Source organism: Mustela putorius, unplaced genomic scaffold (assembly GCF_011764305.1).
Source record: "Mustela putorius furo isolate JIRA1106 unplaced genomic scaffold, ASM1176430v1.1 tig00000854_pilon_pilon_pilon, whole genome shotgun sequence".
Taxonomy (NCBI): domain Eukaryota; kingdom Metazoa; phylum Chordata; class Mammalia; order Carnivora; family Mustelidae; genus Mustela; species Mustela putorius.
In genome coordinates, this window is record NW_025421496.1 from 7,401,966 (window position 1) to 7,416,511 (window position 14,546).

Here is a 14,546-nt window from a genome sequence, read left to right on the forward strand (position 1 = left end):
TTATGTAATCTCATATCATTTCGAAGACTGGGGGATGGCCTTCCTGTGTTAAGGCACAGTTTATTTTAAAAGCTGGATTATGGAAAATATTTTTGAGGAAGGCAAAGATAAGGGGTCTTTGCAATGAAACATTGTAGCCTTATACGAATAGGCTGGTGTGGGGAGGCTTTCTGTAAGTTCAGTCCACTGGTGCATACTTAAAATAGCAAATCTGTTTTTGTTTGCAGCCATTGAAAGGAACAATTTAATGAGGCTTTCTCAGACTATACCATTTACACCAATCCAACTATTTGGTGAGTGTGCCATTTCTACCTTCTTGAGGCTGTGCCAGGGCAGAGGCATAGCGGCCGAGGAAATCACAGGAGAAACCCTTTTGCATCGTCTTCATTGAAAATTCTGTTTTGCCGGTGGTTGCCGTTTAGTGCAATTAATTTTCTAAAATGGGAATTCTTGTTAACTGTCCAGCCAGCATCTGAGGTCAGAATCAGATACTGTGCGGACGGGACCTTTAATGGGCAGCATTTGGGGGGAAAAAAAAAAAAAGCAATAATGTTGCACCGGGCATTCACTGATTTAAGGCTGGAAGTAAGTAGGAAAGAAAAGAACCAACCAACCGTGTGTAATGAACACAGAACAAAGCGATAAATGTCAATACAGTAAAAACTAACAGGCATCTAAAGAGAAATGCTTTGTATATTGTTTTCGGTTTGTTTTGTTTCGTATAAACTAATTGCACTTAGCTCAGATAGTAAATGTCATTTTTAAAGGCTGGATGAAGAACAAGCTCGCCTTAAGCCAAGGCTACCAGAGTCTCTCTGTCCAGCCAACTGACAATGTAACAAGGGTCCCCACTCTGTCCTAGATCTTAATTCTCTTCACATGGGGACAGATCAGGTGGCTCCTGATCGCGGACGCAAATGCCTTTCCCTTCCCTGTGGCTCCACGGCTGGTTTTGCAACTCAGAAGCCATGCTGTAAATCCTCCAAATATTTAGAACTCTAAAGAGACCTTCAGTGGCGTTTATCTGGGCACCAAGAATAAATATTTGAAAATGTGTTACTAAGGATTACCTAGATGTGTTCTGTTCAACTCAGTGCAAGAGTGAGCAAATAGATTCTTTTCTTGGTGAACCAGTATAGTGTTACGCAAAAAAGAAAAAGATAGAAAAAAAGTAAAAAGAAAGAAAAGCATTTGAAACCAGAGGTGTAAGGAGAAAATCAAACCCAGGCTGGACGGAAGCTGTGTATAGAACGTTACTTCTGCTATGAAGCATTAAACACTGTAGTAGGTGGCGTCTAGGCTTGCATTGTTCCCTGTTCAACAGCCTAAAAGTGGAAACTGTCCAGCAGCTCGAGAGTATTTTATGTGTAAAATCTTTTAAATGGGATTGAGTTTGTATCTGAAGTTCTAGTTCACGTTAGCCACATTGACATATTTAATCTTTACAACAACCCAGTGAGCTGAGTGTTATTTTCACTTTCATTTCACTGATCAGGAAAGTCAGGCCTGAAGTAAGTTATCCAAGGAGGGAGAGGAAGTAGGGAGAGGCGGCAAGGTATGACCCGGGTGCTAACTCCGATTGTGTTAAAACACAAATCCTCAGTGGGCGTGTTAATGTCACCCGCAAGGAGGCAGGAATAGCTTTTTCTGTATAAAGTGCGTATATTTGTGTGTACTTGCTTGTAGATATATACAATGTATTTTCGGTATTAAAATGTCATAGAAGGAGGAATTAGGAGGGGCACCTGGGTGGCTCAGTGGGTTAAGCGTCTGCCTTCAGCTCAGGTCGTGATCTCAGGATCCTGGGATGGAGCCCCACATTGGGCTCTCTGCTCAGCGGGGAGCCTGCTTCCCCCCCCTCCTCCCCACTCATGTTCTCTCTTGCTATCTCTGTCTCTCTCAAATAAATGAATAAATGGAATCTTAAAAAAAGGGGGGAGGGGGAATCGAGGGAAAAAAAAAAAAAAGCCTAATAAGGCTTCTAAAAGGTTTGATAGTGAAAACATGGGGTTAAACTATCTCTTTGGAAGTATTTGTCTTTAAAAAGGAATCAGAGCCCTACTTGTTTGTTTTTGTCTAGTTGTAGTTTACAATAAGAACAGCCTAATTCTTATGTATTATGTATTAGTGGAAATTATGTATTAGTGGGAATGTATTATGTATTAGTGGAAAATCTATTAGTGGAAATTAGTGGAAATGTATTATGAAAATAGTGGAAATTATGTATTAGTGGAAATTAGTGGACTAAGCTTTCTTTCTTTTTCTTAAATTTTTCATTTTTTTAAATGTCTTTTAAAAAAATCTTTTATATAAATATTTATATTTATATAAATGTATCATTTGAGGCTTGTCCTCTCCTGCCCTCTCCCCCTACTGGAAAATAACGTGGCCAAAGTCCACGCCTTTATCCTGTACTCCGTTGTGCCTAGGTGAACTCCCGCTCTCTTCCGAACATTTGGGAAACTGAACTGATTCTGAGTTGTTATTTAGGACACTGTAACATGTCAAAGACGTGAGATGTCCTTGAACTTCTCACCTGTACTGCTTTTTGCAGCAGGAGAAGAAGTGACTGTCTACAGGCTGGAGGAGAGTTCCCCTCTGGCCTTGGACAGGAGCATGTCTTCTTGGTCCCAGCGCGGGAGAGCGGCCATGATCCAGGTGCTGTCCCGAGAGGAGATGGATGGCGGGCTCCGGAAAGCCATGAGAGTCATCAGCACCTGGTCTGAGGATGACGTTCTCAAACCAGGGCACGTTTTCATTGTGAAGTCCTTTCTTCCCGAGGTTGTGAAGTCATGGCACAAAATCTTCCGCGAGAGTACGGTGCTTCACCTTTGCCTCAGGGTAAGTTTGAGACCCGGTGCCCACCCGGAGGGATGGGTCAGAGAAAGCCTTTCTGGCTGCATCCTGATTAGAGGCCATTTCCTTCAACCCAGAGGACAGCCTGTTCTGTTCTGGATGTGGTGGTGTTCCCCCATCTCTGTTGTGTAGAGCTTTTGTTTTTGGAGTGGAGTGTGGTGGAAGCTGAATAAGGCTAAAAGTCATACCGGCGAGGACTCTGGTGCTTCTGTGATCATTGATTGGCGCGCATATGATAACGGATCAATGTTCCCTACTTTGTAGGAAATTCAGCAACAAAGAGCTGCTCAAAAACTGATCTATACCTTCAACCAAGTGAAACCTCAAACCATTCCCTACACGCCAAGGTGAGTACAGGGAGGATGGGCACCCTGGCCCTTCATTTTGATTACAAATTTCTCTCCATTTTTTCTCAGGCCTGTTAGTCATGAGAAATGCCAAAGCCATGAGGAAATTCCCCATATGATCTTATTTTGGGGTTTTTCCTTCTATAGTTCTGGGGACTGATAACAAGAGAGTTAGATGTCCCAGGAAATCTTGGCTTAAACACTGAACTCATGTGCGTGGGAAAGAGAAGCTCAGGCAGAAGCCATGACGGGCAGAGCCTAGATGTAGCTACTAATGTCCGGGAATATTCTAGAAGAAAAACATTTCTATTGGAAGCCCAGTTTTCTTCTCCTGTTTTCTTAGAGAAATAAGGAACTTTCTGAGAATGAACTCCTGTTACTTTTGCTTGGATGTCTCAAGACTCTTACATTCATTAGTAAGATAGATCATAATAGATCAAGGTAGATCATAATTTGGTGCTGGGGATTATGGTAAAGTTTTATCGCTTCAAGTAAGAAGTAACTTCAAGTTACGAGGAACTTTATAGAGCACAGCAAGAAAAGTTGAGTCCGGTACTCTTATAAAAGAGTTGGAAGGTTTCTTCAAAGATAAGGGAGGTGGATAAGTGTGGGGAAGACTGCCAGTCCCTGCCGTAGAAAGGTGGGGCATGTGCATTGAGGCTTCATCGGGCCAGACTTTAGCTATTCCCCCGGGCTGCTGACTGTAATGTAAGTTTCACCTTTGCTGCCTTGTGGGGACTCAGTGGCCTCCTTTTCCTCCCTCATAGGTTCCTGGAAGTTTTCTTAATCTACTGCCATTCAGCCAACCAATGGTTGACCATTGAGAAGTACATGACAGGAGAGTTCCGGAAGTACAACAATAACAACGGTGATGAAATTTCCCCCAGCAACACCTTGGAGGAGCTGATGTTGGCTTTTTCCCACTGGACCTATGAGTATACGCGGGGAGAGCTGCTGGTTTTAGATTTGCAAGGTAATTGATCGTGCAAGCGTGATTGATACAAGAAGTATGAGGCACGGGTTCGGGAAACATTGACCAGGGATGGTTTGTCCATGTCCTTGTCACCTACACGTGACCCTGCCTCTTTCTTTGCCCAAAGCCATAGTTAAGGTCTTTCAGTAGAGATATTCCCCAATAGTGTGTGCTTTTTAATTTTTTTTCTTAATTTGAAAACTGAAAGATGGTATCTGTTTTCTGAATTTATTATTCTCGAAACTGTCCAATATGCGAGGAACCACACGGGTGTCGCAAGATATCTTGCAAGAACAGGGATGGGTAGTGTGTGGAGTTGCTCTACCTAGTTTTGAAGGGAGGCGGGGTCACTTATTTCAGAGACATTGTGCAGTGGTGGTCGCGAGCACCTCTTATGTTGTTTCCCACTTAGCTCAAGAGGAAAACACAGGCATAATTAGCTGCCTAAAATTTAAATATGTCTTCAACTTTGATCTAAATGGGGAGTGATTTTTTTTAAAAAATTTGCTTGAGAGAGAGAAAGTGTGTGGCAGGAAGGGGCAGAGGGAGAGGGAGAGAGAAGCTCCAAGCGAACTCTGCTCTGAGCACAGAGCTCCGTGTGGGGTTTGATCTCAAGACTCAGTTCAGGACCTGAGCCAAAAACCAAGAGTCAGTTACACAACCAACCACACCACCCAGGTGCCCCTAAGAGGGGAATTATTTTTGTACCAAAGTTTTTAGTTTTATGGCTTTACCTTGAACTCCTGTTCATAATAACAGTAGGCATGCATTTATATACCTAGGAAAGTGTAAATTCAGGGCATTTTTCATGATTTTGAGCTCAGGGCTTTGGGAGTTCATAATTTGGCTTGCTCTCTTTGCTGTGTACCTTGATATGACAGTTCATGAAAGTACAGACTCAGCCCGAGAGAGGTGACACAGTACACTCATATTTAATGGAAACCTTTGATCAGTGCATCTCCCCACTATCAACACCTCACATGTCACTTATAATCCTGCAGCACAAAACAGAGTATCTCTAGCAGGCTTTCCTTGCAGACACAGAGTGAAATAAGGATTTAGGTCTAAGTTTAGTCCTTGGGCTCACTGACTGGGGCTTTGGTTTTAAATAAGGGATTTAGTCCAGAAACGTTCACTGGAGCGATCTCATTTAATCCCAGAAGCAGCACTTCAAGGTAGATACGATGGGGACTGTCAGCCCAGAAAGTTTAAATAACTTGCCCAAGGCTGCACAGCTACTAAAGAGGGAGCCAGGATGCAAACTGACCATTCCGTATTCTTTCCTTCTCACTGTACTGTCTTTTTTTCTCTATGAGTTTCCTAGGACATAGCCGTGTTTGGTTCCTATAAACAGATGGGGCATATTGCTTGTCCTCTCTGACTTTCCCACCTCTCCAGTCCTGGGATTCTGTTCCGAAAGCCAGGCTTGGAGGCTGGGCACAGCTGACATACACAATCCTGAGGCGTTGTGAACAATGTCCAGTAAATTCTGATGGAAATTTATGCCATATGTTCCAGGATGTGTACAGACTTTTTAAACTACACATAAGTCTCTGTCTTTTCAGATCTGCACTGTTCTCAGAGTGGTTATATTTCTAACCCTCAAACACAATATTTAGGGAAGCCATATAAACAAAGTTAAAACAGTCAACATGATTCAGCTTTCCAACCAGCAAGTGTGTGATCTATGTAACTCAGCATACGCGTGCCCACGGCGCTGCTTTTGTAGCTCATGTTGGGGAGAGGCTGATTGTTTTCATCTGTATTCGAACGCCTGTGCTTTGAGTTTTGGGTGGAGTTGTTTAAAAAGCAAAAACAGAAACAAACAAACAAACAGAAAAAACAACCGAAGAAAAACTTTAAGGAATTAATGATGGCTCTTTAGTGTGTTTTCTATTCCACTTGAGTAGGTTTTTGTTTAATGATGTTTATGTTTGGGGATTTTTATGTCTCTAAGTAATCCAAAGTGACATTAAACAGAACAAATGCTGCGTTGATAGTCTTGGGGGGGTGAGGAGGGAAATGGAGTTAACTTTATTCTTTTCCTGGGCAATTATGTGAATTGCAGAAATAGGCCACTCCAAAAACTATGTCAAAACACTGACCTTCAAAGAGGAGGACTGTGGGCCTCCTAGAACGAGCATGAAGCAATTGAAATACTTACTGGAGAGTTTTGGCCAATTGGTGAAGCCTGAATTTATGGAAGAAGATGAATCCTATAATAGTAACTATGAGCAGTTACATGACTACAGCTAGTAGCTAACGCTTACCAAGCACTTATTTTCTATCAGGCCCTTGGGTAAAGACTTAATGCATTATGATATTTAAGCCAAACCAAGTTGGAAGGGAAAAATGAGGAGAATATATGTATTTTTTTTAATTTTTATTTTTTTAAATTTATTTGACAGAGATCACAAGTAGGCAGAGAGGCAAGCAGAGAGAGAGGGGGGAGCAGGCTCCCCACCGAGCAGAGTGCCTGATGTGGGGCTCGATCTCAGGACCCTGAGATCATGACCTGAGCTGAAGGCAGAGGCTTAGCCCACTGAGCCACCCAGGTGCCCCGGGAATATATGTATTCTTAAAATGCCATCATGGTTTTGGGTTCGGTCTTGGATTTAACTGATGTGTCTTTCTGTCATCGGAGAGATGATGATCTCTGTTGTTCAGGTGGTACGGAGTGGAGACTGAGAGGCCTGGGAGCAGCAGTCTGGAGGAAGATGCCTGGAGTTGCAGTGCTGGGGTCTGACTCCTGGCTCCAGCATGAAGTAGCTGTGTGATGGGGGCAATCACTTTGAGCCCTCCTACCCTCATTTGTAATCGGGGAAATGCTATTATGCACTTAACTCATTGTTAATCCCTCCTATTAAGGAGCTAGAATGAGGCAAGTTCTTGGCCCATAGTAAGACCTCGTAATGCTAGTTATTGTCATTAGTATTCTCCACGTGGCTCTTTAAAACAGAAGTGATTCTTTATCAGCTTGCTGTGGCTCCCAGTTGGCTTAGGGGGGAAAGAAGAATGAGAAACACTCTGGCAGTTTATCCTGGCAGTTTTTCTTTTTCTTCTGCTTTCTACTCTCTTCCCAGGGAGTGCCAATCATTAACCCAGGAACTGCCTGCCACACCGGGCCTGGGAGCTGAACTCGAAGGAAAGGCTTGACCAGTTTCTGCTCACTTGTAATTTATGCTGTAGTTTCTCACTTGCTTTCCATTTAGAAATCCTACATGTGAGGGCCTGCATCGTCAGCATTACATGTGAAATCCAACATTTGATTCTCAGCAATGGCAGTGAAAAACAATTACACTTCAAATTACAGTTGTCTGGAGAAGTCTCTCTCTCTCTTTCTCTGTCTTTTTTAAGAGGGGTTGGGTGGGGAGGCTGGGGGAGGAATCGAGGGAGAGGAGAGAGAGAGAGAATCCCAAGCAGACTCCATGCCTAGAGCAGAGCCCTTTTGGGGCTCGATCTCACAACCCTGAGATCATGACCTGAGCCAAAATCAAGAGTTGAACACTTAACCGACTGAGCCACCCAGCTACCCGTAGATCACTCTTTTTTTTAAAGCTCATTTTAGTGTTCCGGGGTGGCTCAGTTGGTTGAGCAACTGCCTTCGGCTCAGGTCATGATCCCGGACTTCCAGGATCAAGTCCTGCATCGGGCTCCCAGCTCCTTGGGGAGTCTGCTTCTCCCTCTGACCTTCTCCTCTCTCATGCTCTCTCTCACTCATTCTCTCTCAAATAAATAAATAAAATCTTAAAAAGAAAAGTTCATTTTATCTTTCAGAGAACTTTGGAGATAGCACATTTTTTTATTCAACAAAGCATTTCCAGAATAAGTCAGCATTCCCATCAGCACTACCATCATGAATTCTGCCGCTACAAAGAAAGTAACTTATTTCCACGGATTTAGAGGCTCACAGATGTGTCCCGGGGTGGTTGGGATTGCAATGTGTGTGTCGGAGTTCCTCACGAGGGTATGCAGCGTGCACCTGCACGTGGGCATTTACCTTGTTAATGTCAGTAAACAGGTGTGATTTGGATTTTTGGATGTTGAAATGCCTAGTTTTCTTCTGTATCTTCTCACTCTTTAGAACGTTCCTTCTGCCATTGGAGGGCCCCAAAATATGCATTTAGTAGTAAGGCTTTGAACCGTCAGATTGGGTTTAGGGATATAAAGATTTGTGGAGACTCCACCGTCATTCTTTTAGAGGGAGTTATTCATTAGGGAAATGGGATAATCAGAACATGATTTTACCAGTGGTAAGAAAGTAGAATTTTATTTCAAAAGAGGTCTTGATAGAGTAAAGATAATAAAGGTAGCAGTTAACATTTTTTAGCTTGCTCTGGGACACTTTGCTAAGCATCTTGCATACAATAGTTCAGTAAGCATATAAGAGAAGGCCCATTATTATTCACACTTTCAGATGAGAACAGCGAGACTCCGAACACAGAAGGTATCCAGGTCACAGAACTAGAAGGTGACAGAGCCATGGGACCCAGACCCTTTGACCCCTGCCTAACAGGCAACAAGATTTAAAGTCAACGGGAGCTGATGTGATTTTGATCAGAGTTGTTCTCCCCTGTAAACTTCCTTTTCCCCTGTTGGTATGACCACTTTAGGTACTGAGCATTTCCAGCTTAAATTTAGTTTCCTTAGTCATCAGCCTTGTCATTGCTGGGAAGTCCAGGCTTAAAGTTAGATCTGAGCATAAGCATGAACAGGTTTTTAGCTTCTGTAGTCTCTCTGCTGACGATCCTCGGACTATCTTTGTGTCTGTTTTTCTGTGTATTTACTCCATCATTAGAAAAGTGGAGTCAGTGGACCCTGTTCCTTCTTGTATCTGTAATGAGAAAAATATAAAGAGCCTAGTCACTTCCTATGACTTTTTCTTTAAAAAGAATAAAGCCCGGGTGCCTGGGTGGCTCAGTGGGTTAAGCCTCTGCCTTCAGCTCAGGTCATGATCTCAGGGTCCTGGGATTGAGTCCCGCATGGGGCTCTCTGCTCAGCAGGGAGTCTGCTTCCTCCTCTCTCTCTCTCTGCCTGCCTCTCTACCTACTTGTGATCTCTGTCAAATAAATAAATAAAATCTTTAAAAAAAGAAAAAAGAATAAAGCCCGAGCCAATCACATTTTACACACCTCCCCGTGAGCCTGAGTTTCAGCCTGGCTCTTCCTTTCCCTGTGCAGAATCCGTGTAAGGAGATGGTAAGCCAGAGGCTCTTAAAGAGAATGCAGAGGGTCTGTGAACTTTGATGAGAAAACAAATTACACCACTATTTTCACTAACCCACAACTGAAATTCATCATTTCCTTCGATTATAGGGGAGACCACAAACCACAGTGGCATTAGCGGTATCCATGACTGTTTGCAGTAGCAATTACCGATATTAACAAAGCACATTACAGTGTTGGCAGATACTGCAAAACGCTGTTTGTATGACGTGGCGTTATGGTAGTTATAAACTTGCACTAGATTCTGTTATTTAATGTGTTAATGGAGATGCACATGTATTGCAGCACAACTTAAATATTTTGATGACTGTATTTCAGTATCATTGGTTTCCTTTGTCATCCTATGTATTTAAATTTCACATTTTTTAAACATTAACCCAGACTGGCAAAGAGGGTCCTGACACGAAAATGGTTGAATACCCTTACAATAACCAGGTTATTTTTCTAAGGAAGTCAGTTTCTTGGGAGAAAGGTCTATAAACTATAAGGATTACATTTTCTTATGAAAGGTTTAGCATATGGTAAAACATACTGAGCATGGCAAAAAAAAAAAAAAATCTTTTTAAAATAGCGGTTAGAAAACATGAATATTTTTTACCGAATAGAAATACATAATAAATCTCTACATTTCATTTGATTTTCTTAAAAAAAATGTTTTATTTATTTACTTATTTGAGAGAGAGGGAGCATAAGGGAGGGGCAGAGGAGAGGGAGAGGGAGAAGCAGACTTTCTGCTGAGCAGGGAGCCGGATGTAGGGCTCGATCCCAGGACCCTGGGATTATGACCTGAGCCCAAGGCAGACACTTAACCAACTGAGCCACCCAGACACCCGTTTCATATGATTTTTAAATAGTTTTCCCGCAAGGTTGCTCTCTTCCAAGCGAAAAGAACCAGTGCAGTCTTGAGGCCAGTCTCCAAAGGGGCTGGAGTGTGCCCAAATGGTGCAGTTCCTCCCCATCGGCTTGCCCCAATAAGTTATATCCGGCAGAGAACTGCTCCTCCCCACTTGCATTTTATAACAGCTTCACTCTAGGTGTTGACTGCTGTTTCGATCCATGTCGGTGCTGAGTTCCACTCCTGCTGTCCTTGTACGCTTTGGTGTCCTTTTTTTTTTTTTTAACAACTAAATTGTAAGAAAGAGAAACGCTGGTTCAGGAAAGTGCACACAGCAGGAGTATACCCCCCAAAGAATTTTCACAAGTGAACCCGTGTGCAGCCAGTGTCCGCATCCAGAGACGGGGGGGCGTCCATATGCTCCTGTTGGTAAAGGCTGTGTATATACAGCATCTGGTGGGCGCCTCTGATGGAGGAGAGGTTGTACCCGCAGAATCTCGCAGCCCCTTGTGCCTCGCTGGGCGCCGGTGGACTCCACCTCCAGACCCCACGTCCTCACGGGGAGGGACGCAAGGTCCGGCTCAGCCCGCATCCTGTTCTCATCACTGGTGAACTGTGCAGCCTCTGACACACTGCTGAATCTTCTCGAACGTCAACATATTCGTTGGCAAATCGAGGATACGAGGGTGCTAATACTTTTCCTTTATAGTCACAGAGAATTACAGAGACTATAATTAGAATGTCTAGTGTAGACAAATGGTAAATGAATGACGGATGCCGCTATCAGGAACTGTGAACACACCACCGAAATGTTCGTTTGCGGCCTCCTAGTTTATTACAGCTTGGGGGGGGCTGTGGGAGACAGTGGATTAGCTAAAATGTTCGGGCACACCTGCGTCATTGTTATGGTCCATTGAATTCATATAATGTCGCATTTATTACAGGGTGAATGTAAGTTTAAAGAAAGAAATTAAGATCTGGATATTAGTTTCTTGAATTTCTGAGGAGATGAAATCCCCATTTGCTAAATGCATTTTATTTTTTCTTTGGAGGTGTTGGAGAGAATTTGACTGATCCATCTGTTATAAAACCTGAAGACAAACAGTAAGTTGATTAATGAGGTTATCATTTAGAAAATTGCTTTTAACACATTGTATCTTTTTTTGAAAAAATAATTTTTAAGCATTTATATTTCTTGCCTAGATCCTAGAAAATTTTGAGATGGCTTATATGTACAGAGAAGCTGGATATCTCTATTAGATATCTATATATCTATATCCAATACAATGAGATTTTTAAAAAAAAAAATCACAGATTAGGAAATGGGGGAAAAAGAACATCTGGAAATAAAATAAGATGAAATTCGGAGTTAATACCCGTAAGTGGAAAGTATAAAGACCGATGTAGTAACTCGGGTTTTGTTGCAGATTTAACGCTGAGTTTTCTGGTGGCCCAAGCCAGTGAAAAATATGGGTGGGCTCAGATTCTGTAGGCTTTGACGAGAAAACGATGTCATAGGAGAAGCCCTGCTCCCCTTGCTGGTCTCACAGTGGAGTCACTCCGTCTTCTCACGGCAGGGTGTTCTGTCACAACGGAAGGCATCATGTGTGCTGGTCAGTAACAGCCGACCTACAAGAGGCCAAAGCAGCAGGGCTTTTAGAGGAAGCATCAGAGAGCCTGACTTAATTCAGGGGTGCTCTTTAAACTATACGGAAGAATGAGTCGTCTCTCTGTCCTTTGAATTCTCATGGGCATTTGATCCCATACGGAGGCACCGGAGGGTCTGAGGTTGTGCTCTTCTGTTCAAGGTGGAGGACAAAGTATGGTGAGGCCGATGAAGGACTGATAAATGGCAGACGACGGTGGTTCTTAAACAGGAGCTTCCTCTACCATCACAGAGCTTGCTAAAACACAGATTGTGTGTTCTTGATTCAGTGGGTCTAGGGTGAGGTCAGATGAGGCCAAAAGCTCCCAGATGATTCTGACGCTGCTGGCCTGGAGACCACACTTTGAGAACCACTAGCATATGGTATTTTTTATTCTCAGTTGTACTACGTGTCTGTATTTGGCCCCTGTAGGAAAAAAATGTATAAAAGAAATTACATATGTGGGCAATGTTCATACGATAACTTCTGAAATTTTTACTTCTCTCCCACAGCCCTCATATTGTAAACATTCATGCTTTTATGCTCTTCTTTTCCTCAGTGGTTTGCACGAAATATCTTCTCATCTGTATAGGCATCTTTGCAGAGAGGTCCGTCTAAATGTGTATTAGCTTATCTCTTTGGACTAGGTGAGTTAGAGGAGATGAAGGGGATCCCTGTGCCCGTATGCATCCAACTTCTATGATATTTGAGCATTGAGTTCACGCTGTAACCCTTAGGGTACAGGGAAAGGTTTTATTATTATTTTTATTTTAGCACAGCTAAAGTGTTTTTAGCTAAGGATATTATTTCTTCAATAGCCCTGTGCACCCAAAGGTTTTGTGGTAGGAAACTTGTACTATAAGTACTTGTTTCTTCCTTCATTAATTTTGCAGTGAAGAATGTTTTGCATATAGAACGAACCCGGTTTATGTCTAATCTATCATCTGTTACATTTTGATCTCCCCATGTGTCATTTAATATGACCTGAATATTTCCACCTTTTAGGATTCTAAGAAGATTGCGTTTATCCCACTTGACCGTGGAGTATTTCATTGCGTTCTGTAGGCCAGTGGGTCTCAATTTCCATTAAGGTCACCTAGGAAACTGAAAAAAGAAAAAGGAAGGAAAAAAAGCTTCTGAGAATGAGTATCAAATCAATATTTTGAGGAGGGGGCCCTGATGTTTGTATTTTTTGAGAAGTCCCCCCTCGAGATTCTGCTGGGCAACCGAAGATGGGAACCTCTTGTCTTAGGACCAGCTTCATTGTTTATGACTTGAAGATAGGAACTCTGTGGAGATTGATAGGACGGCATCACTGGAGGCTGTCTGGTTTTGTGGGGCGCCCTCCTTTGGGGGGCCCTTGGTTTTCCCGGTGAAGGTAAACCTCTCACAGTGGTGGCAGGTGGCGTCTACTAGGTTCACTGAGACACACATTTTTGAGAGCCGTGTGTGGTGAACTCTTTGCTGCCCAAAGCAGGAGCCACGGACCAGTCCTGGCACAGTATCTGGGGAACTGTCGGCCATGCAGACTCTCCAGCCCCTCGCTAGACCCACTGAATCAGCTGTGACAAGATGAGCAGGTGATCTGGTGTAAACCACAGACGCTGGAGAAGTGCCAGTTCAAGCAGGCGCTCTCATGTGCTTGCTTTACCCCTCCCAGCAACACTGGCAGTAGGCCTCTCCCGAGGATACCGAATCTGGGTGGAGATGGGTAACTTGTCTGCGAGGACCAGGGGTCCACGAAAGAGAAGAATCCTCGACCAGAGAAGAGTTCTTGCAGTACAGATTCGGGTATTACCTGTAGTGCCTGTTGGCCCCATCCTTCCCCACACTTGTGCACGTGAAGACACGGTCATCTGCCCCCCGCCCCTCCCCGCCCAACCCTGTCTGGCCGCTGGGTCACCTCCTTGGGTCACTGAGCCTCGGAGGAGGTGGCTTCAGTGACCGGCCGTCTGGGGTTTACTGCCTTGCTGGATGGGGTCCTGTGACAAATACAAAATGACAGTAACAGAGATGACATGTTCTTTAGGAAATCTGTGTGTACTTGGCCCTGCCTGGCGTTCCTGCGCTCCCGGAACCGAGCTACCACTTGCTTTCTCCTGTGCGGTAGAAGATCCAGAAAACAGCTTGTTGTTGTTGCTGTTCTTTTTCACTTTGCTGAGACGGCAAGTCCGTCGGCATGCTGTAGGACTGTAGACGCAGCAGAGCCAGACGAAGGTTTCCGTGACCCCCTCTCCCTCTCCCCTGCACGGGGAATGGTCACAGCCCTCGCACAGACACGAGAGAAACGTGGATTCTTTTGTGTTCACCTTCACAGAGCTCCCAGAGGACAGTTACTTAGCTTACGGCTTTTATCTGTGGATCAGGGTTACATCTCTACGTTGGGGGTTTTCCTGCATTACGGGGAGGGAGCAAGTGGCAGGTAGAAGCAGGACCGAAGTAATCCAACGGGGTCGCGCTAGAGAAGAGCAAAGGAATGCTCGCGTTGGAATGACTGAAACAGCACCTTCATTTTTCACTCTGCCGGCATCAGGAGAGTTCTAGTACAAAGTAGCCAGTGGTTCTACTTTTTTATTTTTTTTTTTTGGGAGGGGGGGCACATTCGGTTTCATCTTATTGAAGTCATTCCTTAGCAGATGCCTGGAAGAGGCCGGTAGTAAACAA

At 43.8% G+C, this 14,546-nt stretch overlaps 1 protein-coding gene across 1 annotated transcript in view; it reads left to right on the forward strand.

Annotated features, from left to right (window-relative positions):
- Positions 1-14,546, forward strand: part of TRPM6 (transient receptor potential cation channel subfamily M member 6) — a 174,686-nt gene that overhangs the window by 153,649 nt on the left and 6,491 nt on the right. Inside the window, exons 33-37 of the mRNA XM_045085383.1 lie at positions 228-293; positions 2,555-2,841; positions 3,121-3,203; positions 3,971-4,176; positions 11,289-11,340. Of these exons, the coding sequence (XP_044941318.1) occupies positions 228-293; positions 2,555-2,841; positions 3,121-3,203; positions 3,971-4,176; positions 11,289-11,340 (694 nt within the window). The remainder of the gene's footprint in view (positions 1-227; positions 294-2,554; positions 2,842-3,120; positions 3,204-3,970; positions 4,177-11,288; positions 11,341-14,546) is intronic.